The following is a 26380-nucleotide window of genomic DNA, read 5'->3' as shown; positions in this document are numbered from 1 at the left end:
CAATTCTTCATATAAGGCCTGCACCCCTGAGTCTTCTGTTTACTGTTGTACATGAAACTGGTGTTGAGCGGGTAGAATTCAATGAAGCTGTCAGCGGAGGACATGTGAGGTGTCTATTTCTCAAACTAGAGACTCTGATGTACTTATCCTCTTGTTTAGTTGTACATCTGGGCCTTCCACATCTCTTTCTGTCCTTGTTAGAGCCAGTTGTTCTTTGTGTACACCTTTGTATGAAATCTTCAGTTTTTTGGCAATTGCAAGCATTGTATAGCCTTCATTCCTCAAAACAATGATTGACTGGTTAGTTTCTAGAGAAAGCTGTTTCTTTTTTTGGCATTTTTAACCTAATATTGACCTTAAGACATGCAAGTCTGTTGCATACTGTGGCAACTCAAAAACAAAGACAATGCTAAGCTTCATTTAATGAACCAAATCGCTTTCAGCAGTGTTTGATATAAAGTGATTTTCTAGTACCAAATTAGCAATTTAGCATGATTTCTCAAGGATAAGGAGTTGGAGTGATGGCTGCTGGAAATGGGGCCTGTCTAGATTTGATCAAAAATGACCTTTTTCAAATAGTGATGGTGCTGTTTTTTACATCAGTAACTATATATATATGACTATACTTTGTGATCAGTTGAATGCCACTTTGGTGAATTAAAGTACTAATTTCCTTCCGAAACAGCAAAATCTGTTTTATTTATTTTTTACCAAAAAACTTTATCAAAAAAGTTGTATTATTCCAAACTTTTGGCCACCAGTGTACATATTCATATATACAGTGTATTTATATATATATATATATATATATATATATATATATATATATATATATATATATATATATATATACACACACACACACACACATACTGTATATACATAGTGGTGGGGTGAGCAAGAGACAGACACAGTGGGTTATTGGAAATAATAAATGTCCATAAAAGGAGAAAATAAAGTGTCCAAGGGGAATAGTGTTCAAAACAAATGGGAAATCTGGCATCCTCGTGGTGAGACGGGGCTCCGTGAAGGACGGGGAAGTGTCTAAGGAGTGGGCCAGGCATGAGCTGGGTCCGTTGGACGCACACGCTCCCCTCCTGGGTTTACGGTGCGAGGGGCGGCGGCATCCTTGGTGGCCTGTCTACCCAGGCCCGCGGCAGGTGAAAGGGGAAGGCAGCCCGGCCTCTAGCCCATCGGCCGCGACGTGTGCTGTTCTCCCCCGGCGACACATTTAATCTGTCCGGGGGTCCGAGGAGGGGGTCCGGTGGTGCACCCAACTCGTCCGAACCCTCCCAGCTCTGGTCCTGGCCGTGCGAGGATGCCAGTGTGTGCACACATGGAGATTTGAAGCCGGCTCCCCGAGAAGAGGTGCGCTCTGCGGTTTTAAAGACAGCGGTGATGAAACATTATTCACATCAGGTGTGCTCCATCCACTGCTGTCAGAACGAGGCTTATTAATTATGCACCTCTTCTCGCTCTCCTGCCCAACTCCCGTTGTGAGCCTGGCTGAAGGGTGGCCCTAAGAGGTGGGGCGACCATAACGAGAGGGAGGGGCAGATCATTTCGCCACAACATACATATACATACTTTATATACAGTATATACACTGATGAGCCAAAACATTATGAAGACTCACAGGTGAAGTGAATAAAGTTGATAATATCCTACGTCACATTTCAAGGTCTGGGTAGATTAGATGGTAAGCGAACAATCAGTTCTCGTAGTCAACATGTTGAATGCAGGAAAAATGGACAGTAGTAAAGACCTGAGTGACTTTGAGGAGGGCCAGATTGTTATGGCCAGACGACTGGGTCAGAGCGTCTCTGAAACGGCAAGGCTTGTGGGGTTCTCCCGGTCAGCAGTGGTGAGTACCTACCGACAGTAGTCCGAGCAGGGACAAATCACAAACCGGTGACAGGGTGTTGGGCACCCAAGGCTCATTGATGCACGAGGGCAACGAAGGCTTTCCCGTCTGGTCCGAACCGACAGAAGGTCTACTGTGGGACAAGTCACAGAAAATTTTAATGATGGTTATGTGAGGAATGTGCCACATCACACAGTGCATCGCCCCCCCCCCATGCTGTGTATGAGGCTGCGTAGCTTCAGACCGGTCAGAGTGCCCATGATGACCCCTGTTCACTGTTGAAAGCACCTACAATGGGCACGCGAGCATCAGAACTGGACCTTGGAGCAGTGGAAAAAGGTCTCCTGGTCCGATGAGTCCCGTTTTCTTTTACATCACGTGGACGGCCATATACTTGTGCACCATTTACCTGGGGAAATGATGGCACCAGGATGCACTGTGGGAAGACGACAAGCCAGTGGAGGGAGTGTGATGCTCTGGGCAATGTTCTGCTGGGAAACCCTGGGTCCGGCCATTCATGTGGACGTTAATTTGACATGTGCCACCTACCTAATCATCGTTGCAGACCAGGTACACCCCTTCATGGCAATGGTATTCCCTGATGGCATTGGCCTCTTTCAGCAGGTTAATGCGCCCTTCCACACTACACACATTGTTGGGAATGGTTTGAGGAACATGATGAAGAGTTCAAGGTGTTGCCCTGGCCTACAATTTCCCCAGATCTCAGTCCGAATGAGCATCTGTGGGATGTGCGGGACCAAGAAGTCAGATCCACGTCGGCTCCACCTTGCAACTTACAGGACTTGAAGGATCTGCTGCTAATGTCTTGGTGCAGGAAGTTATACAATTATTGTAGGTAAGAAGTGTTTAAAACACAGTGGCATATATCATCAATTCACGTGTCTTAAATTTGGTTAGTCCAATTGAGTCAGTCCTTCCACAGATCATTTGCTTTAAAATGAAAATTCTGTCATCTACCCACCCTCATTTTTGCTTGTTTGACCTCTTCCCTATGGAACACAAAAGTTGTCATCAAAATGTCGAAGCTGCTGTTTTCCATGCAATGAAAATGAATGCTGGTCACTACCTGTCAATTTCAGGAGCAGTTTTGCTTGGCTTATTGCCCCCTTGTGCATATATACACTACTGTTCAAAAGTTTGGGGGTCACTTGTTTCTCATAATCTTAAAAACCTTTTAATATGGAGGCGTATGCTTAAATGTTTGAAATTAGTTTTGTAGACAAAAATATAATTATGCCTACATATTAATTTATTTAATTACAAAACTAAAATTTTATTAAAAAAAAAAATGTTTTTGCAGTGGAGGCCTTGGACCAAATAATAAAGAAAAGCAGCCACTAAGTGCCCAACATAGATGGGAACTCCTTCAATACTGTTACCAGGGTGATACCTCAAGAAGTTGGTTGAGAAAATGTCAAGAGTACATTTCTGAAAAATCTAGGCAAAGTGTGGCCATTTTGAAGATGCTAAAATATAACATAGTTTTGATATATTTTGGATTTTTAGTCACAACATAATTCCCATATTTCCATTTCTATTATTCCATAGTTGTGATGACTTTACTATTATTCCAAAATGTGAAAAAAATAAATAAAGAATGAGTAAGTGACCCTAAACTTTTGAACGGTATTGTATATTGCCCTTAAATCCTGTTTTGATAAATGATGCTCTATATACATGATCATAAAAGTCATGGTTTCACAGCAGTGCCACTCTTAATTTTGCAGCTAGGGGGCAGCGGGGAGTCTCTCCACCCTAATTCCCCTCCTCGGCCAGCTGGCCCTCTCTGCCGGGGGCAACAGCTTCATGGCCTGCAGACAAAGCCTTGTGGAGCAGTTGCTCTACTGCTCCTGCCTATGCGGGTGCTGAGCACATCCCAAGGCATGTTAACTGTAAAACGTTACGCAGTGCTATGACCCCCTTTTATAACATCTAAATGTGCTCACTTAACTCTCTTCACAGGTTTTTTATTTTGTATTTTTTATGAAGGATAGTAAAAGCTGGCTGTGGTTACAACTTTACAATGTTAATGGGGAAACTAGTTACAAATGTATGACGTATAGCTAAACGTAAAGTTTCATGTATCATACAAGATCAGATGAGTCCTTGTACCTTGATGTACCTTGTTGTACATACCAGTAAAAATATTGAACGCACAAATAAATTTGATCCATGTGATCTTAAAATCCATTTGATCTAAAGGCTTATGCTTAAATGCGTGAAATTAGTTTTGTAGACAGATTACTGTAAATTGAACCGATATATGAATTTTTTTACAAAGCTCAAATTTATTTATAAAAAATGTATTTGATTTTCTTATAATAATAATAATAATAATTATTATTATTATACTTTAATATATAACCTATATTTTTATACAGAATTTAAACATTAAATTATTTATATAAATTTTTTTTTTTAATGGTTGAGTTGGACCAGATAGTGAGGGAAAAACAAGTGGCCAGCATACATGACAACTCTTTCAGTACTTTTTTAAAAAGCATTTAATGTATCTTCATGTTAGTTGAGAGAAGCCTAGTAATCTACTAGGCAAAGGGTGGCTATAGTGGCATCATTTTTATGACTTTACTCTTATTCTAATATTTGGAAATAATAAAGAATGAGTTGGTGTGTCAAAATGTTTTATTGGTAGTGTAGTACTGTAGTACATTAAAACCAGATTTTGCTGGAAATGTCCATAACATTGTATAGTACTTGTAAAGCTGCAGTATTGGCTTATTTGTGCATATTCCTAAATGAGGCCAATGAAAAAACACAACTGTTTATTTTTTGTTGTTGTTTTTGTTTAGTAAGTAAGATCAGATTTCCACCAGGTTTATTCTGTCGGTCAAACACATGCTCTTTTGCAGGGTTCCAGGATTACTGTTTATTTGATTATGACAGTATTATCCAGTATTGTGTTTTTCAGCTGCTTTTGGGAGAAGCATGCAGCCATGTTGGGTCAACCCATCTGGCTGTGGTCAGGTGGACGTTTACTGTAGTTCTCAGCAGCCTACTGCTGGCTCGCAGAGAACAACTAGCAGCCATTTTGGGTCAAATCATCTGGCACTGTTGTCTTCACATCTATCCATTTGCTACAGTCACAGCTGCCCCTGGATTTAAGTCTTGCTCATTTGCCAAATAAGTCAAACAGATGAAAATATAATTCTCTTAACCTGAACCTCTTAACTGTCTTAGTAACTGTATCATAAAATCAGTTATCATCTGGAGATTATTATGTAATTTTTTTTGTAGATTCTTTCTTTAAACCAGCACCAATACCATATTTGCTCCAAACGCAGTTTGGTAGGAGATATCATGTGTAACAATAGGCATTGGCTAGTCTATCAGGTTAAGAGTATGAGATCCAAGGCCTGCAGTTAGCCCCCTCTGTGTATGCTGTAGTAGAGCCGTCTCTGGCCCTGGCAGAGCAGGAGTGTTTAGGGGGAGTCGGCCAACTGTGTCCTCGCTGCCTCTGGCAGTCCTTTTTAAACTAGGCAAGCCAAGACAGATTGCATATATTCTATACTGCTTATCCTTCTTCCAATCCTCAAGTACTCCCTTCCCGGAACTATCCACAGCATGCTGCTGATGGAAGCCCAGTAAATTCAGTGGATTTAGTGATTTGTCATTCCATTTGTTGCAATGTTTTACCATTGGATTGTTTGTGGATTGAAAGAACTAAAACTGCCTCATTTGTTCTGATATGCTGTACAAAGTGACAGCTCGTGTTGCTGTTATCGCTGTTATTTTTGTGAGTCCTCTTCTCATTGGAATAGCCTTAGAAATAAGGGTGGTTGACACATAACATGTTCTTGAGCTTTTTGACATTTTCAAGGTTATTATCATTTACATATATGTATGTAAAACAGAAAGTGTATGTTTTAGGTGGTGTGACTTGTCACCATTTCTTTTTAAGTTTTTTTTTACCACTTTTAATCAAATTTTTGCCTTGACTAATTCATTTTAAATTGTCCTGCAGTGTGACTAATACATGTTTAAAAGTACAAATATTCCAGCCTCTGGATTTATATTAGGTCATAAAAACAGCATACATAATAATCATGCAAAAAAAATAAATAGAAAAATTCTGTTTTAAACTAGTTTTAGATGAAGTATAAAATGTCATACCACAGGACACGTCCACTTCCCAAAAGCTTCATGAGAACTACCCAACTAAAACATTTTGAAAATGTTTTTCACACTGGAATTCAATAATTTGCAAGACTAAAACTGTTTGCTGAAAGTGTTTTTTTTCTTTTCATCATATTTTATTTTTTTATTTTAATCAATATTTTAATAACTACCTCAGATTTAGTTTAAATCCTTGATGCTGTTGCACCCCTCATAAGCAATTTTTTTTATAAAAGTGTCTGGTAAATTAAGATATATTTTTAAAATAGATTTTGTGTGTTTTCTTCTTTTTGGTCTATTTGCAAGTATTTGCGAGTATTTGCTTCTTGCCTATTCATTTGGCCAACACTAAATATATGCTAGCACTGAACATCGCTTACAGAAATCACATACCCTGAGGCCACAGCATGCCACACAAGCAGAGGAACCTCAGTCCAGTACATCAGCATCAACACTCTGTACAGGTGGCTAAAACATTTAGATTCTCAGTACTGTAACATGTCCGGACATTTTACTTTTACTATTCCCCATTGTTTCCAAGGATGATTCTCATTACTTGAATTACAGTAAAAAAGATGCTGTTGTACAATGATTTTTATTATTATTATTATTATTTAAATCAGCAAAAATAAAAGGCAGTACAAAGGGAGTACTACTATGATGTATAAATACTTTACAATTTAAATATCTTTTTTTCATGTTGTGGTAATGGGGATCAGGGGTTCAAATGCGTAACCAATGGCCATCATTATTTTTATTTATTTATTTTTGGAGTAAAATAGGACCAGGACGTTTTCTTGACGGGTTTTGTGTGAATCACCCAAGTGTGTTACTGTAAAATGTGGGATGAGTTTAAATTATTTTCTGTGGCAATAAACGGCATGCCTCAGATGCTGTTGTGGATAAGGCTTATTCATTTTCACAGTTCTCTGTTACAAAACAGCAATTGCCTCACCTGTTCACAGGTCGAAAAATATTTTGACTCGTCCCTACTATAGAACTAAAGTTGTATGTTCCCTGGAATACTGTGTTCCTTCAAGATATTGCAGTAGCATTTTCTTATTCTTTTCTTATTCTTAATTTCTTATCTCTTTTAGGTGGGGTCAATTATTAACATTCCTCATAGTCTTTTAATTTCTAATCCAGTACATCAGTTTTGCATATATTAATTGCTTTAAATAAATTGACACCATTTTCCTCTAATCCAGTTTCAGGTTTTTTGTTTTGTTGTTGTTTTTCTTTCTTTGGAAAAAGTGTAAATGACAAATACCTGACAATTCAGTTCACTCAGATTGCGAGAGGAGCACATCAACTGTTGGGTTAGCAGTGTCTGTGTGTTCTGCTGGCTTCAGTTAGCCCGGGAGCCAGCAGATGGTGTCCTTTCACCAGGGTCAGCAGGGAAGCTCTCCCTTCAAACCTCGCTCCAACTCTCTCAGTAGCGGGCAGAGGCAGCAGTGGCCAGGCCAGGCCAGCTCAGCCCAGCTCCATGCACTAAGCTGTATTAAAAACCTAATTAAGTTGCGTGCCAGTAAATGGAGGGAGGTTATTTGATTTGCAGCCTTAGCTGCTGGACAGCCTTCTAATTTAATCAGACTCCCGTTGTGAGTCCAGCTTCAGAAATGACTACAGGATTTTTTTTTTTTTTTTTTGCAATGTTTATGAGAGTGAACCACAAACTAACGCAGTTCGGTACAGGGCACAGGTTGTGTGTGTTGGGCAGATTTGAGAATTTTTGTAAAGCAGTATAAATATACTGTATGGTGAGATTGTGAGGTGTTTGACATTGCTGATTAAGGGTGGTGTGATTGTATAATGGGTTAATGCAACATGTCTGCCTCCAGAGGTGCAAAGGTGCTGCAGATGGCTTGTGTGAGAGGTGAGGGATTTAGTCACTGAATTACACAACCTGCTTTAGGATGCTTGACATTTATGCTGTGAGCTTGGCAAACAGACTTTACTGCAGCCACAGAGCAGTTTCTTCTGCACTGGACTGGGTTATTTAACACTTTGACACTCTTAGAATAAGAAGAAAATATTTTAGTTGGGGAAAACTTTTTTTTTTTTTTTTTACTGTACATTCAACAAGAAATATTATATATAGAATTATTTTATATTCCTCCTGATTAGATAAATGACAGTGTATCTACATTTGAATAATTAAACTTATATCAATTTAACAGTTGTTTAATAGCCCAGTAGTTATAGTAGTTATGAATATAGAATAATAAATGTTTTATTTTGTTTAGGTATTTATTTTATGTTTTAGAAGGGTGGAGGGGATGATTGTACAATTGTGTATTTGGATCTACAGATTGGGTTCAGAACAAGTTAAACTCAATTGCTAACATAATGTTGATTACCACAGAAAATTATTTCAACTCGTCCCTCATTAATGTAAAGAAAAAGCAATAATTGTGGTTACTGGATACAATTAGGCACTTACAATGGAGATGAATGGGGCCAGCATATAAACGGTAAATACACACTGTTTTAAAAGTATAGCCACAAGAAGTAAACATTATACATGTTTACATGATATTAGTGTGACAAAATCAGCATTTTGTCATCATGGCAAAAATAGTTGTTATATTGGATAACTTTACACAGATAAGTAAGCAAGCGATTTTATCACACTAAAATCATGTAAACCTTACTGTAAATAATGTTTGTCTTATGGCTACATTTTTGAAACAGTGTTTATTTTTAAGTTTATAGACTCTCATTCACTTCCATTGTAAGTGCTGAAGTGTGTCATTTCTTCACCACTATTATTGCCAAAAAGAATCTAAAAATGTATTGCTGTTTTCCGTGAGATTTCAGAAAACTCACCAGTGTTGCTGTGTCTGGCTGGACAGGCCACTCAAACAAACAGGACTGTTTTAATAGTGCCACAGAGCCACGGTGTTACACTTTTAGGCTAAATCATCCAAATATCATACTTATAGATATATAACACATACAGTAGCTTACTTATAAAATGACACACATCATCTTAAACTCAAGTCATATGTTAAGTAATTCAAAATCAGAAAAAAGTAAAATTCAGAAGTCACAAGCAATTTCCAGTCATAAGTTTGGACACACCTACTCATTCTTTATTATTACCATTTTCCACATTTTAAAAGAATGGGAATTATGTAGTGACAATTTTTTTATTATTTATTTTTTAAATCTAAGGAATTTAAAATTTTAGTTTCTTCAGAGTAGTCACCCTTTGCCCATATTACAGATCTGCTCACTCTGGGCATGCTCTCAACCATCTTCATGAGGTATCTACCTGGGATACAAGAAGTTCTCATGTATGCTTGGCGCATTTTGGCTGCTTTTACTTTACTTTCCGGTCCAACTCATCCGGTTAAACAAATAAGTAAATAAATAAATGTATGTGTAGGCACAATTTATATTTGTCTACAAAATAAATTTCAAGCATTATAGGAGAATTTCAAGCATAAGCTTTTAGATCAAAAGGTTTTTTTTTTTTTTTTTTTACTTTTGACTGGTAGTGTATGTTAAGTGTGAGTGATAGAGTCAGTGTTTCTGTATCTGTCTACATATGAATAATTGTTGTTTGATTATTATTAATGTTTCTAGTAATATTAAGTCAGTCTCAAAAAATAAAACTCTTATGTATTTCGAAAAGAAGCCCCTTTGTCTTTAGTCAACAAAGCAGATGGCACACTTAAGCTATGGTAGATTTACAAATAATGGACCTATTCTCAAAACTCTCACTTTTTTTTAAAGTTTTGCTCATTTTTCTTGTTTTGGTAAAAAAGAACAGCAGATTAATCATACTTAAAGAAACAGCTGAAGAAAAGTAGAAATCTTGGATAAAGGTTTGGATGGGTGCAATAATACAGACAAACATTTGGAGCCAAGTTGTGTGGAGGAGGTTAGGGCCAGTGTAAAAGCTTAGCCAAACTCTGGAGGTGAGCGGCAGCAGTGGCGCCAGCTCCCGACACAGCAGGGCCTGAGCATGGGACAGGATGCCCACCACAGCCCTGTGATCAGCCCTGTCCAGCTCACACCAGGACAGCCAAGAGACAGAAAGAGATAAAGGGGACGAGGGTGAGGGAGACAAAAGAAAGACAGCACTACAGTAAGAGAGAGAAGCAGTGGAATAGACTGAGGCCTGTACAGACAGGAATAAGCTGTCTAGTACAGACAGACTAACTGTTTTGTTAGCTCTCCCAAACAAGACGAGATTTAAAGGATCAGAGGTGAAACGAGAATTATTGAAAAAAATAACAAAATAAAGAATTTCTCTGTGTAAAGAAAGAAAACACATCTACTAGCTGTCTAACCAGTAACCAGGCAAGGAGAAAATAGTACTAGCTCCAGTCAACAGGACAAGAGAATCTCATGCGCCTCAAGCAACAGCTGGAGACCTCCCTTTCTTCCTTCTTCTATGCTCAATCCCGTTGGAATCATGTATAGTTGTTAAAATACTTTCTCCTATACCACTCTAATGTTGAAAGACAATACTGCCCTACAAAGTCTAAATACAGTAATTATAAACACTGAAACTGAGAAAAATGGCTTCAAAGTTCTTTGGATTTATTGTGGATTTTGTAGTAACTGCAATTTCCACACTCAGTTTTTTCTGAACCTGAACATGCTGTAGTTGAGACAAACTCATCTGTCACCTATTTCAGTGTTTTTTTTTTGTTTGTTTTTTTTGTGCCTTTGTTTTTGCATGCTAGTATAATGCCCTGCAATGGCAAAACGCAGTAACTACGCCACACTGAAATGTAGAAAAATAGTTTAAAAGTTTTTATTATTATTATTATCCAGTCAAATGTGGATTATAAAATAGTCTCACTCTGTTTTCTGAATCTTAGCATAGTTGAGCCAAATCTGTCTGTAACAGGACAGATCACTGATTTCAGTTGTAACTCAGTTGTGACAAAATGTGTAGTTACTGCGTTATGTCTTTGAATGGCAATATAATTAAGCTTTGCATACATTGATTTCCCTCCAACATTTAAGCTGGGTGGCTCTGTGGAGCTATCAAAACATTGTTTGTTTTCAAGTCCTGACTAGCCTAACAAAATTGGCTCAACCAGTGGTGTAAATTTAGGTCGAGACTGTCTGTTTGGATGAACAGTGGTAGACGGGCTGAGTGTTTGGAAAAAACATTTTGAAAACAGTCATTATCTGTAGCCAAGAGTAGACTGGACATTATGCTAAATACTGTAACTACTTTTTTGTTCTATTAGGAGAAAACAATCATATGGGTTTGGAGTGAATAAATTATGACAATGTTCATTTTTGAGTTTCTTTAACCTCCTGAGACCCCCGCGGGACTGCTGTGTGCATTTTCCATGTTAAAATAAAATTTTGCATTATACAATTCAGAATTTATGTACTGATTATCATTGTCCCATGTCTGCCAAACATGTTGAGTGGTCCAAACATCATCTGCAGCCTGAAACTGAACATTTGGTCTGATTTTAGGAGTGAATGCACTTAGCTAAGCTATAGGATGCACCATTGCTCCCTATTTAGTGAATGACTTAACCTCAAGTGTGCTGTCTGTCTGCACTGGTCTCAGAACAGTTCCACATTTTCATCCTAACTCCATATAAAGCCTTTGAAAGCAAAATTTTTCAGCTTTTGCATGAATACATTTATTCTCAATGGAATACATTTATTCTCAATGTGAAAATGCACATTAAATATATAGAAATACATTTAAAAATGTTAATAAATAGAACCATATTGTACAGTGATAACAAAATAAAATATTACAAAATATATATTAAAGCGAAATGACAAACAGATGTGTTATAGTTGAAAATTTTTCAAAATAACTAACACGTTTTTTCAACTTTTGAGGAAATAAGGTCCCATTTTCCACATATGTGAACTTTTTAAAGCGGCAAATCAAACAAACTAGAGATGCTACTCTTTACAACCAATTAGGTTTCAATCCAAAATCTTAAAGAGGTTTCTTACCAGAGGCACGTTTGTTGCGCTGCGCCCGTAGTAGCGCTTCACGGAAATCAACGTCATGCTCTTGTGTCACATGACACGGTGTGGCAGAGGTTTAACTCTTAAATGACAGTGTAGAGTGTTGTGAACAGTATTCAGTTGGTTTGAATTCATTTAAATTATTCGTTGTGCATAGCGAAGTCAAAAATACAACGTTGCACGGGGTCGCACGAGGTTAAGTAAAACCATAAAATTCCACAAGACTATCTATTTTATCTTTAAATGTACAATACAGAGGGTTTCTCATTTCATTTTGTTGTTAGAAATGAACATCATTACTGAGCCAGCACATAAAAAAATCTGTTCAAAGTTGCATTCTTGCCTTACGCTGAGTCACTACGGTAAACCTAAAATAATGATTTACATTCAGAGCTGTCGAGTTTGATTTGGTTCTTGGAAATTTCAGGCTTCCGTCATTCGTCTTTGAGTGCTTAAATCATGTCCAGAAACAAGGAAAAGAAGGTCCGGCAGCAGAAACTGTATGCTACTTATTTTCTCAGACACATTTTCATATATTTTGGATACATGTCTTGTAGGACTTTCTTCTTTCCATCAGTGACTCTTGGGCTCAGTAGCTTGTCAGATCCGCTCTGATATGGGAATCACATGCAGCCATGGCAATACCTCAAATCATCAGATTCATCCGCTCAGAAACACAGTGCCGAAACTGATGTAAAAAACAAAACAATGTTCTTCCACAAGTAACTTGCAATTTTATGTTTCCACCACATATGTCAACAGAGTGCACAGAATTCCATAGTGTAGCTTTAAAACATGTAATCTCTTAAGAGACTTTTTCAGATTCTCTGCTAAAGCTCCTACTCTTATCTTTAGGCAGAAGTTTCAATCAATTTACCTGTATTCTTCCATATCTACAAGCGTCCTATAATTCATAAGATTATCCTCCAGGCAGGAATACTCCCAAGACAAAAGGCATTTTTGAAACTATATTAAACAGCTGAACCTCTGTCTGGTAACACTGAAAGTTTCTTTCAGCTGCCTGCTTTTCCTTTCATTTGCGTGTAGTAGAACAGCCCCTAGGATGCATGATGGTGTGAGAAATCCAGTGGCGAAGTGATTTGTGTGTTTTGTCAGACTGCAGCAGCTGGATCAGCACGGTCAGGCCAGCTCTCAGCAGGTGATGGAGCTCCTCAGCAGACAAAACCAACTCATGCAGGAGCGGCAGCAACTCGCAGAAGAGATGCAGAACCTAAAAGTCCAGGTTAGTCCCGGTAATATATTGTGCACATACTATGTTCCTGTAGGGTCAGTCGAGTCAAGTCAACTTTATTTTTATAGCGATTTTCACAATAAAAACAATTTAAAAGCAGATTTTTTCAAAATTATGCTTCACACCATGTTCTAAACAATAGTGATGCAATTAAGCAACAAGCGATAAAAGATATATGTTCCATGTTAATCAGAGTTTTTGTCCTGTTTGTTGATTGCTTGGTTTCTATTCTGCGGCATCACGCCGGGTTGCCCCATTCACTGTAAACTCTCAAGTTCCTCACAACGTTAAAAATAAAATATGTACATCAGTTTCACGTTCAGTGTGGACAGACAAATATATACACGCATTACTGGTCAAAAGTTTTGAAACACTTGACCGAAATTTTTCCCATGATCTTAAAAATCTTTTGATCTGAAGGCGTATGCTTAAATGTTTGAAATTAGTTTTGTAGACAAAAATGTAATCGTGCCAACATATTAATTTATTTCATTATAAATCTAAAATTTTATTTAAAAAAAAAAAAGTTTTTGAAATTGATGACTTGGGCCAAATAATAAAGAAAAGCAGCCAATAAGTGCCCAACATAGATGGGAACTCCTTCAAAACTGTTTAAAAAGCATCCCAGGGTGATACCTCAAGAAGTTGGTTGAGAAAATGTCAAGAGTACATTTCTGCAAATTCTAGGTAAAGGGTGACTACTATGAAGATGCTAAAATATAACACAGTTTTGATTTATTTTGGATTTTGTTTAGTCACAACATAATTCCCATAGTTCCACTTATGTTATTCCATAGTTTTGATGACTGTACTATTATTCTAAAATGTGAAGAAACAAATATATATATTATTTTTTTTATTTTTTAATTTCGGGGTGAAAAGTTGGATGTTTTTGGACATTCACTTATAGAAACACAGATAGATGGAGAGAGAGAGAGAGAGAGAGAGAGAGAGAGAGAAAGCGCACAAGCAGCGCAGCAGCTGGTAGTCATGGCTGCACATCACGCTAGACTTGGCACTCACAGATGCTCATCCAGATTGCTGCTAGAGGCACGTCAGCAACAGACAGTGAATCGCCGAATGCTGACATTCGTTGGAGATTATTGCAAAAGGAGTGATGCTCCGCAAAGCGCTGCCGCTTTCGGCTCTGTTAATCTACATGCTGTTGTTTTGTTATTAGAGCGAGTTAGTAATTCAGACTCTCCCTCTGAGCATTTGTCTAAGAACACCCACATGCTGCCACGCTGACCGCCACACACTGAAAGCTTTCAAACCACTTAATGCAGTTTCCAAAAAGGCCCTTCGAAGATTTGATATTCAAGATGAGTTAGGAATTATGTTAAAAGGTCATTTAAAATAAATGAAACCATTAAATGAGACATTAGCTATGTTTCCATCAACGCTTTTTTTATGCGCATTTTAGGATATCGCATAAAATCTGCTGGATGGAAACACCAAGATGCGAATAAAATCTCTAAAATGCGTATGGAAATGTTATACGCTCGCTTGAGGTGGATATGTTTTTTATTCAATAAGAAGAAATGCGCATAAACTATGATGGAAACACATTTACCAAATAAACTCCTATTGAATTTAACAAGAATGCAAGATGCGCATTAAAAAAAATCATGTGACTGAATAATGCGTTCATAACTGGACGAACCAGCAGACCAATCATCGCATCTGAATTGTTGCCCTGGTCATTCTGAAATACCAGTGTCCTAAAAATCCAAAGCCTGCACAGAGTTTGCTGAGCAAGTAAGTTAAACACAAACTTGCACTTTTTCCAGAAGAGAAGGTTTATTGATACATTTAAAGAATATCTTATAGATCCACTCCACAAAGTCATGATGGAGGAATGCACACACACGTAATGCTCCCAGAACGGTGTGACGCGCTGTCATTTCCAGTCATGAAACGAGTTATTAAAGTGTTTTGTGTGTGCGTCCTAAACCGAGAGTATTTTATTAATAAAAGAGTCACACAGTGACTCGAAAGTTCACAATTTCACCGAAAGTGACGATTTTGGTCTTTTGAACGCAAGGGATGGAAACGCGGCTTTGTCCGCACATTGTTTTTGCGATATTCAGATTTTTCGCATAAATTAAATTCGCAACTTGGATGGAAACATAGCTATTGTGGTTTATATTTAAACTAATCATTATTATTTTTATTTATGGGCTTTTTATTGCCTGTATATAATATTCTTTCTTGTTCTCACATTAATGAGGACAAACCGGTGTAACAGACATGAGTTGTGAAAGTGGCACTTACCCATACATGATGAGGGAAACCGTCCAAAACACTTTGACTGACTTTGACTTCTGAGACATTGGTATGGTATCCATTAATGCTGCACGACTGATTATTATTAAAATCACAATATGGTCTTGAACGATTATTAAACCTTAAAAGTCTGTGTATAAAAATGCAGTCTGCATTCAGTGCTTCAGTCAGCGATGTTTGAGCAAGCGGTGCCCTCTTCTGGTCTGGGGTGCATTTCCCAAAAGCATCGTTAGCTAACTGTAGATCTTATTCACGCTAGCGCCACCTTTGATTAATGGGGATGACAACGAGGCTGTGACAGATAGACTTACAGTCTCTTCAGTGGGCTGTACTGCAGTTTAAAGTGTTTTTGGATCATTCCGTGGACAAAACATTGATAAAATATCTGTCCAAGAACATTCAGTATACAAAGAACTCCAGACAACATGAGTTGTGGAAAATCAGATGTGATCTAGGAGCTTTAAACAGCTTTATACTGTCCGTGCCATTGAAGAGATGGTAAGTCTATCTTCCACAGCCTCGTTGTCATTCCCATTAAAAATCAAAGATGGCACTAGCGTGAATAAGGTCTATGGTCGTAAGTTCCATCATTACCAACATAGTTCAATGATTTGGTGTTTCCGAAACCGTAGTTTGAACGAACATTTGCAAACAGCATCGCAAAGTTGTGTGGTTGGATCCACAGCTCTCTACCTGTGGTAAGAAGCATAGTTCCTTGTTAGTTTGCTTTGTTTACATCATTTGACTTCGCTGAGGCTTCTATAACTTTTATTCCATTTACAACTTTCACTCTGTCAAGACTTTGACCACGTTTACATGCATTAAAAAAAAGACTTGTTCACAACTACACTGAAAATTTTTAGTTGATTAATTTCTATTAATTGGTCAAACTGGTTCACAAATTGGTCTAATGGCTCATTAGCATATCTTGATTACAATGTAAAAAAAAATCTTTATCCAGTTATCATAAATGACTGAAGTCATGGAAATTTATTGGTCAAAAAGTGTGGAAACTCTGAGGAAGGAAGCACATTGGGACATGTGATAGGCCGTATTCAATCCTGCATTCCCATGAGCCAACAGCAGTTATGCATCAATCAAAATTAAACAACTGAGAAAATATTCTGGAAAAGATGTTAATTTGAGATGATTGGTGATTTGTTTTTGCAATAGACCTTATTTACAGTAGCGCCATATTTGATTTTTGACGGTAATTAAACATTTTCCACAACTTGTTTTTTTGGAAATATTTTGGAAAGATATTGTTTTCAATCTTTCATCAGCAAAACGATCCAAAACACTAAACAACAGTACAACCCATCGAAGAGACTGTAAGTTTATCTCTCACACCCTCATAGTCATTCCCATAAAATATGTAAGATGGTGCTACTGTGAGTAAGGGCAATAGTTATCGACTTGTCCTGTCTGAAGCCTCAATATCTCTATAATTGTCCAATCTGTGATATTTTCTCCACAGTTGCATGGTGAGCAGAGAGTGGATGTGCTGGCCATGTGAGCCGGGCAACCCCATCCCCATGGCGTCAGGGACACTTTTGGAGATCATGTGATCACTGTATAATCGCCATCACTGCTGCTTCCATAATTTTATTTCTGCCCCGAAGAACTGATCATCATATGACATTCCGTCCAATCATAGAATGTTAGATAATCATGAGAGAGGAAATGCATAGTAAAAGGTACTTAATATTGAGACAGTAACAGTAATTTTTCACTTATTTTAAAAGAGCACCTCCACTTAGAGCACTCTTGAGTCAAACACTTGGCCTCTCACACTACATTATCAATTTCAGTGGTTTTATTGCTTTTGAATATATTAATGTTTGTTTTCAAAAATGCATTTTATTTGTTTGTGCGACTTAGGGACAGATTTACTGATGCCGTTTTATACTTTTTGTAAAATGTATTATTAAATTATTTCCTAATATTGTATTTGAGTGTTGAATTCAGGGGTGTACAAACAATCTGAAAAGTGGGTTGACTCATAAAACATCAGCTTGGTTTACAAATATGATAGCAATAGTAGGATTGCCACTTACTGCTTATGCATTTGGTTTATCGAAGCAACTGTTTGGCAGAGGCTTTCGCTTGGACTTAAAGTTGTCAGTTTATGTGGCAGATGTATTTTTTCCTTTGCACTGTGACCAAGCAAAATGAAATTCTTCAAACAGACGCTGAAGTTGGATCCACCAATGGCTGAATATAAAAGAGAAAAACAAATGTTCACAGCACTCGGCTTGATGCCGCCATCAATCTGATAAACTGAACATGCGTGGAAACGTAACATAGGTTAACAACACGGAGACCGATATAAAGCCGGTAATATTTCCAGTACGATTTTAAAGTACTATTGTAGGAAGACTTCGTCCATCATACATGTTTACACCAGCTTAATCAAACAGTAACTATGTTCTAAGTTGTGTAAGTCATGAAGCACTAAGCTACATTTTCTGAAATGTCAACAGAAATGTATGTGTTTATAATAAATTGTTAGACCATACGTGACAGTTATGGGCGCTTCATATCAAATCATATAATTGATAGGCTACAAATGGGAGAATCATTCACATCTCTTTTTACCGTGATAATTCAGATAGATCGCTAATAATTGCTTTGTTCTGTGACGTGTTTCAAATGTACTGCATTTATAGCCAACATTTAGGAAACGAAGCAATCATTTTGACAAACAGCGATATAATTTAATTTTGCTGCGCTAGATGGCGCCACATGCTCACAGCACTGACTGACGTCATTATTTTAAACTGAGCTTTTTGCTTCTTGCGTTTTCAACTACACTGAAATATTTCTGATATCTAGATATCTGCAGGTGTTATGGTTATACATACAAATTGATTGATATACTAAAAATATTTTCTAGGTAAACGTGACAATTTCTAGATAATGATTTCTAGACAATTTTCTAGATGGACTTGATTTAGATAAAAATAATACCTAAATTGACTTTGAGGTATTTTGTTGTTTTCTTATTTTATACTATTATTTCTGAACATCAGTGTTATTTTAAATAAATTAGATTTTTATTTGTTTTACTTTTATGCTGTTAACAACTTTCTGTGTGTTGCACTTTTTTGTGTGCATTTCTGTTTCACACCTTTTGTTTTCTATACTGAAAAAAATCTTAGATTTTTCTAACCAGGTTGCCTTGCATTCTAAGGAACATGTTATTTTAATCATGTTGGAGTTACTTTTTTGAAAAATACCTTTAAATGTAGGAAAATCTAATTGAAGATCGTCCTTAAGTTTGGAAAAAATAGAGATAATTTTTTTTGCCATATCGCCCAGCCCTACTATAGTAGTGTATGCAAATTCATACACGTAGATGATTACTGCACTCCTGGCTGAATTCCAATATTGCTTGCAAATCCATCAACAGGTTTTAAGGTGTTATGAAATATTAAGTTAATTATTACAAGATCAAATAAGCCAAAGAGACACACCAAAACCAAAAGCAGATTGACAGTTCTTTATTTAAGCAGTCTTTAAGAAGGAAAATAATGTGCATCCCTATCATATACATTTACGTGTAAAAATACTAGGATGTACAGTGTACAAAAACAGTTTTCTTGCAGATCAGCTGTTCACCCCCCTGTGGGCCCTATAGTCAAGGACATTTTTTTTTTTACATTTCAGATGATGGACAGTAATACAGTTGTTCTTATTTTTTGTTAATCTCCTCTGTGTAAAATTCTTAACCACACGACTAGTTCTTAACATGGATCTAACGACAGAGCTAGCAAGGTCAAGAAATGTCACAAACTCTAAAGCTACATGGACATAAAATGTATGTTTTTTGTTTTTGTTTAAGATTTGTCTTTTTTTTAATATATAAATACTTTACAATTCATGCTCATTCATACACTACCAGGTGCGTGATACAGAGAAATTGTGTTGTAGACAATATAAACAGTAGCAGCAGTGTGCACGCTGAGGTGCATTTAGGAGGGATGAGTCCCATCATCACACTAGATTAGTATTCAGCCCTCCCAGAGGGGGGACTAATGACTTCTAGGTTGGGTTTACATATTAAGTTTTCCTCTGAAACTTTTGAAGTGTTGACACTGGAAAAGCTCAGCTTTGCTAGAATACAAGAGCATTAAGGACTCTTGGGGAACAGTTAGTCTGTGTCACCAGGTTTTGCCTCCTGGCAGCATTTCAGGTCTACATCCACACCTTTACATGTTACAGACCACAATCTCTCTTTAAAATAAAATAGCATGAGGTCCATGAAGGGCGAATCTGTGCTTTCAAGTATTCTCTCTCTCTTTATTCATTTTTCTTTTCCTAAGCAGGGACATTTTTTTTCTTTTGCAGAGCTATATAAAAAGGGCAATGGGTATGAAAGTGCTACTACAAGCAGATACAAAGCTGAGTGTTAAAATATGGAATTACAAAAGTGTTTGATTGATTTGGCCAAAGCCAATGGCCCTTCTGCTGTTTAAATAAGGTATTATGTATTACCAATAATTGTCTTTCACATGCAAGGTACCATCCTAAAAAAACCTAATGTTTCTCTACCTCTCAATGTCTTGAGGATAAGCTTAGGACCCTTTGGTCCCTCTCAAGTGCATATTAAAGTTAATAAAATGGATGAACAGTATGACTATATAAATGTGTCCTTACAATCACAAATAAATTTTTTTGAAAGTGAAAAGCAAGGATTTACCAAAAAAAAAAAAAAAAAAATCCAAAACAAAAATCCCCTTATTCATAATTTCAATTTTAAAAGTTACCTAACCAAATGTAAAATAAGACTGAAACAAACAAATAAAGTTGACAAATATTCAAGTTATTCACTGATAAATAAAAAAGTAATAAAAACTAATAGAATTGAACAACATTTTAAAATAACACAGTCAGCAATATAAGCCCATTAAATCAAATAAGGTAATTGCATTAACTTTCTCACTCAGAAAAAGAAAAAAAAAAAATTATGGAAAGGATAAAAGAATGATTTAAAGGAAAATGAGTACAATTTGGAAGACAGAGCATGACATAAAGAGCTAATCTGCTCGCAGTACCAGCACTGTGCTGTCAGAGAACATTATTAGATAAGACATCACAATTTGAATGCAAGCGCACATCCTCAAGCTCGACTCTTATTGGGACCGAACAAATCTGGCAATAGAAAAACAGTACCATGCTACGGCATCTCACTTTACACTGTTAGACCATTCACAATGCTGACATTCAACGAAAGCATTAGGTTTTGTGGTGGAAATCATTTCCGGGCAGATAACAGAGCACACTGTTCGGCAAAAGGGATATCGACAGAAACTTTCTGAATCATTCTTTACCAACCGTAGTCAAATCCACAACAGTCCTTAACACACATGCAAGAAACCAAACTTGTCCCACTAACCGACTATAGACGAACTGCAGTACGAAATCCAATACTTCCGTTTCATATATACACATTTTAATCTCAAACACCCTCTAGATCATTTTACCAAACAATCTTTCTGCTTTTGTTATATCTCTTCTTCATTATCATCCCACCTCAATATAAATATGCTCACCCTAACCCCACAATGGGGCTGTCACATTCACTTAAATTTCTCAATAAATGCCAAATATACAGTTGAAGTCAGAAGTTTACATACACTTAGGTTAAAGTCATTAAAACTATTTTTTTTAACCACTCCACAGATTTCATATTAGCAAACTATAGTTTTGGCAAGTCGTTTAGGACATCTACTTTGTGCATGACACAATTGTTTACAGACAATTGTTTTAATTGACTATATCACAATTCCAGTGGGTCAGAAGTTTACATACACTAAGTTAACTGTGCTTTTAAGCAGCTTGGAAAATTCCAGAAAATGATGTCAAGCCTTTAGGCAATTAGCCAATTAGCTTCTGATAGCTGTGGATGTATTTTAAGGCCTACCTTCAAACTCAGTGCCTCTTTGCTTGACGTAATGGAGAAATCAGCCTAGACCTCAGAAAAAAAAATGTGGACCTCCACAAGTCTGGTTCATCCTTGGGAGCAATTTCCAAATGCCTGAAGTACCACGTTCATCTGTACAAACAATAGTACGCAAGTATAAACACCATGGGACCACACAGCCATCATACCGCTCATGAAGGAGACACATTCTGTCTCCTAGAGATGAACGTAGTTTGGTGCGAAAAGTGCAAATCAATCCCAGAACAAGAGCAAAAGACCTTGTGAAGAGGCTGGAGGAAACAGGTAGACAAGTATCTATATCCACAGTAAAACGATTCCTATATCGAAATAACCTGAAAGGCTGCTCAGCAAGGAAGAAGTCACTGCTCCAAAACTGCCATAAAAAAGTCAGACTACAGTTTGCAAGTGCACATGGGGACAAAGATCTTACTTTTTGGAGAAACATCCTCTGGTCTGATGAAACAAAAATGTAACTGCCATAATGACCATCGTTATGTTAGGCAGTATCATGTTGTGGGGGTGCTTTGTTGCAGGAGGGACTGGTTCACTTCATAAAATAGATGGCATCATGAGAAAGGAAAATTATGTGGATATATTGAAGCATCATCTCAAGACATCAGCCAGGAAGTTAAAGCTCGGTCGCAAATGGGTCTTCCAAATGGACAATGACCCTAAGCGTACCTCCAAAGTTGTGGCAAAATGGCTTAAAGTGTACCTATTATGGTTTTTAAGCGTGCCTAATTTTGTTTTAAAGGTCTCATACAATAGATTTACATGCATCCAAGGTCAAAAAACACTTTAATTTGCTCATAATTTAAATTGCAGCATTACCTTTTTTTCCCAGTGTCTCAAACGACTCGTTCAATGATCCGTTCTAAAGGATTCATTCTAAACTCCTCCTCTCAGAGATTCTACTCTGCTCTGTTGTGATTGGTCTACCGCTTACAGCGCGTGTCGGAAAGGACCACTACCATATCCGAGTTTCAGCTCCGTCTGAAAAAATGTCTGTTTTACCTTACCAATTTGAGCCCGAGTCCGATAGTGATATATCGGAAGATCAACCCGAACCACCATCGCAAGCACGACGAGAACAGGACCTTTCTCAGTGGTAAGTTTATAAGTAGTTTGACAATAAGTGAGTTAGCCGGTTAGCAGAGGCTAACAGGCTAACAGCCTGCACTGGCTGTACATGTAAACAGACCAGAGGTGGGTTTTTTGTTACCAAATTATGTAGGTTAGTACAGGAAGTAAGTCTGGAATTACTAACGACTCGTTTCAAGTGTTCAGAATCGGTTCTTTCTTTTGGGTGTCAATAACTCCATATTTCGTGCACTTTGATTTTTGAAACTTTGCAGACTTTTTTACATTCACAAACAGCTATATAACACACAACATGAAAGGTAATATTTGAAAAACCATAATAGGTGCTCTTTAAGGACAACACAGTCAAAGTATTGGAGTGGTCATCACAAAGTCCTGACCTCAATCCGATAGAAATTTTGGGGGCAGAACTGAAAACGTATCTGCAAGCAAGGAGGCCTGCAAACCTGAATCAGTTACACCAGTTCTGTCTAGAGGAATGGGCCAAAATTCCAGCAACTTATTGTGAGGAACTTGTGGAAGGCTACCCAAAAAGTCTGACCCAAGTTAAACAATTTAAAGGCAATGCTACAAAATACTAATAAAGTGTATGTACACTTCTGACCCACTGGGAATGTGATGAAAGAAATAAAAGCTGAAATAAATCATTCTCTCTACTATTATTCTGACATTTCATATTCTTAAAATAAAGTAGTGATCCTAACTGGCCTAAGACAGGGAATGTTTTCTATGATTAAATGTCAGGAATTGTGAAAAACTGAGTTTAAATGTATTTGGCTAAGGTGTATGTAAACTTCTGACTTCAACTTCAAATGAAAGCAGTTTTTGCCATTCCTGCTTAAATTAATCTGACAGCCACATCACAACAGGCCATTGGGAGAAAAGAATACAGCAACCAGTACACACAGCCTGGACTTTAACGTACTTAAACCAAAAGCAACAGCAACATGCACAAGAGCCATCTCTGCACTCAGGAAACAAATGCCACAGACAGTAGGTTTTATTGCCAAACACTATTGAGAGATTAATAAATGTTCTGCATATATAGAATTTTTCACTTGGTATAATCTATATCCATGTAAATTATAGATATTTCCCTCTGATTCCCTCAACTATTTTATCAAGCATCATCCAAGGGTGTTAAATCCTCAGTCTGCAATCTAAAACATTTGGCACTCCTAATTCAAACAAATATCCTAGTATTTCAATGTTTATCTGAGGATTTTTTATGCTAATATCTGATTGGAATACTGATCTGTGATGCCACCACCTGGAGGTATTTGATTTGTTGACAAATATACTGTAGTGTTGTAGATAGGAATGTGAACATAGCTTTAACGTGTTAGATGTAGTGAAGCACATGAAAGTATTTGGAAGCAGGATGTCACAAAAGCAAAAATTTTACATTGACGTCTGAATCACTGCATTTATAGTCCTGTTGTCTCTTGAAGCTGTTGGAATTCTGTTCAAAAGCTAATTAATTTAAATGTTATGCAATAAAAAAAGAAAGCACAATAGTGAGTGTGACTTGCTCACTGCCATGTTTATGTTACAGATTTTAACATACAGTAACTTATTGCCAGAGGACAGTACTGTACTGTAATAATTTGTTTCGTTTGTTACTGGGAGTGCCATTTTTTACAGCCCTTTCATTGTTGGAAAGACGACCAACACATCCAACAATACTCAGATTGCTGAAAATAATATAATGGCGTGAAAAGAAAGCTGGTCAACTTTATAAAAAACAAAACAAAAACAAAAAAAAAAAACAAACAAAGGCCTTTGCATTGACCCATTTTCATTTCCACAAAAAGACTCAAAGCGTTCTTAATGAATGCGAGGACAAACAAACAAAAGAGCAATTAAATTAAATAGATTTTTTTAAATCACATCTGTTTCCTATTATAAAACAATATAATAGTGCTTCCCCTGCCATTCGCTCCATTAATGCTGGCATTTTTATTTTCTTCTACTTTGCGATTGCACTATTAAGCAATGAGTAGAAGGGGTTTCTTACAAATTATCTTAAAGCAGTTTTAGCTTTTCAGAAATTAGGTTTGTTGTGATAGAAGAATTTGAACACTGGTGTGATCATATTAGAAGTGCTTCCCTTAAACTGTGAATATCGTATCATTGCCCAGTAACACTGCATAAAATATTCCTGAAACATAAACTGCTTCTTACAGAATTATATATCAGAATTAAAGCCTTTCACATGGATACACTGTATATTTGAAAGAAAAAGCACAGTATATTCACAAATTATTCTGAGTGCACTCAAGGCTCTTCCAAACATATATAAATAGTGTATGTAATTGTTAGTGGTGTTTAAGTGCTGCATAGCTTAGGTTCACAGGGCTTTATACTGAGGAATAGTTGTGGAATGATTGAGGGAGCGAGTTGAGGGTAAAACTAGTCCTTATGACTGAGTTGAACACAGTACACAGTACTCTGTGAAGCCTGAGTAAACTGTATATGGCAGTTTTGACTTTATACAACAGAAGGTGAATCTTAAAAACAGTACCAACAAAAGCAGCTGAGATACAAGAGATTTTATGTTGTAGTCTTTGTACTACATTGATTATTGTAGAGTGTACCCAAGAGATGTAATCGTAAAACCCATGTGAATTTCAAGCCATGCAGTTATTTTATCATCTGAACTGACTGAAATGTTTGGGTTAAACATCTTTATACCATTTCCTAATGAATAAGGAATGTGAAGCAACACCAATATCCAAAGAGAGAATCACAATAAAGACAAAAAAGTAAACAAACTCCTAACAAATAGCAAAAGTTCTCCCATTGGAACCCAACCTTTGGGCTGGAGCTGCAAAGACGTTTGGGTGGGTTGGACTTCGGTCTATCCCAACGTGCAAATTCCCATAACCCTACAACAGAACTGTTTTCCTTGGTCTAGCTTAACAAATGAAAGAACCAAGATGGTTGATGGGGGGTCAAAAAAACTGGGGCTGTTAGAAGCTGAAGACCTAATTTATTCCGGTGGTAACACCTCGATGAACATGTGGCAGTGTCGGCTGCATGGCGTTCACTCTCTCCCACTGGCTGAGTAGGAGAACTGGGGGAAGTGTGGCCGTCGCTCGTTATCCATGCAGTCCATTCCATCTTCATCAACTGCACAGAGAGGCACAGGAGTTAGTCATTTACATTACATTCACACATTTGCCAGACATTTTTATCCATAATGACTTGCAGTGCATTTGGGATATACATTGTAACAGTCCATTGCACTCCCAGGAAATTGATAGACTGGCTACAATCTGTTTACGAATCATCTGATGTATACAGTATATTGCCCATAGAAATGGAAATCGTTTTGTATAGAAAACACTAATCTGATTGGCTGGTTTGACGAAACTTCCGATAGTAAACGGGGTCGCACACCAGAGGCGTCTGGCGGACGACATGGCACGTTTTAAAATATGAAACAACTGTCGCGCCATGGAGTGCAACTCGAATATTTTCCATTAAATTCTAACCAAATCATTATCAAAGGATCATAGATTATTTACTCCAGCGTTAATCATTCTTGAAGAAGGGAAAAACCATGATAACTTTTGTGTGTACTGTCTGCCACCTGAACTGGATTGATGTGCCCTGTATTTGATACCTGTGCATGTCCTAGCCTCGGCATGGTGCTTCTTGTCTGGTGTGCAACCACCTTAAGGGCACCCAGGACTTTTTTTTATTAGTCCACCTGGAAATGGAGGGGTATTCACAAGGTTCCAGGTTGACACAACAAACTGTTTTGAGGATAGAATAATAACTGGATTTGCCACAGTTTGCT

The 26380-nt window shown here is 37.3% G+C and overlaps 2 protein-coding genes across 4 annotated transcripts in view; one reads left to right on the top strand and one right to left on the bottom strand.

The window, feature by feature from the left end:
* sdccag8 (SHH signaling and ciliogenesis regulator sdccag8) overlaps window positions 1–20163 on the top strand; it is a 73446-nt gene extending 53283 nt beyond the window's left edge. For both annotated transcript variants that reach the window (XM_051650986.1, XM_051650985.1), the window contains exons 17-18: window positions 13106–13232; window positions 17005–20163. In XM_051650986.1, the coding sequence (XP_051506946.1) occupies window positions 13106–13232; window positions 17005–17043 (166 nt within the window). In that variant the 3' untranslated portion in view covers window positions 17044–20163. The remainder of the gene's footprint in view (window positions 1–13105; window positions 13233–17004) is intronic.
* LOC127413674 (RAC-gamma serine/threonine-protein kinase-like) overlaps window positions 19015–26380 on the bottom strand; it is a 185301-nt gene continuing 177935 nt past the window's right edge. For both annotated transcript variants that reach the window (XM_051650992.1, XM_051650993.1), the window contains one exon: window positions 19015–25707. In XM_051650992.1, coding sequence (XP_051506952.1) covers window positions 25622–25707 — 86 coding nt within the window. In that variant the 3' untranslated portion in view covers window positions 19015–25621. The remainder of the gene's footprint in view (window positions 25708–26380) is intronic.

This window comes from Myxocyprinus asiaticus, chromosome 23, assembly GCF_019703515.2.
Source record: "Myxocyprinus asiaticus isolate MX2 ecotype Aquarium Trade chromosome 23, UBuf_Myxa_2, whole genome shotgun sequence".
Taxonomy (NCBI): Eukaryota; Metazoa; Chordata; class Actinopteri; order Cypriniformes; family Catostomidae; genus Myxocyprinus; species Myxocyprinus asiaticus.
Note: the sequence above shows the minus strand (reverse complement) of the source record. Positions and strands in the feature narration are given on the sequence as shown.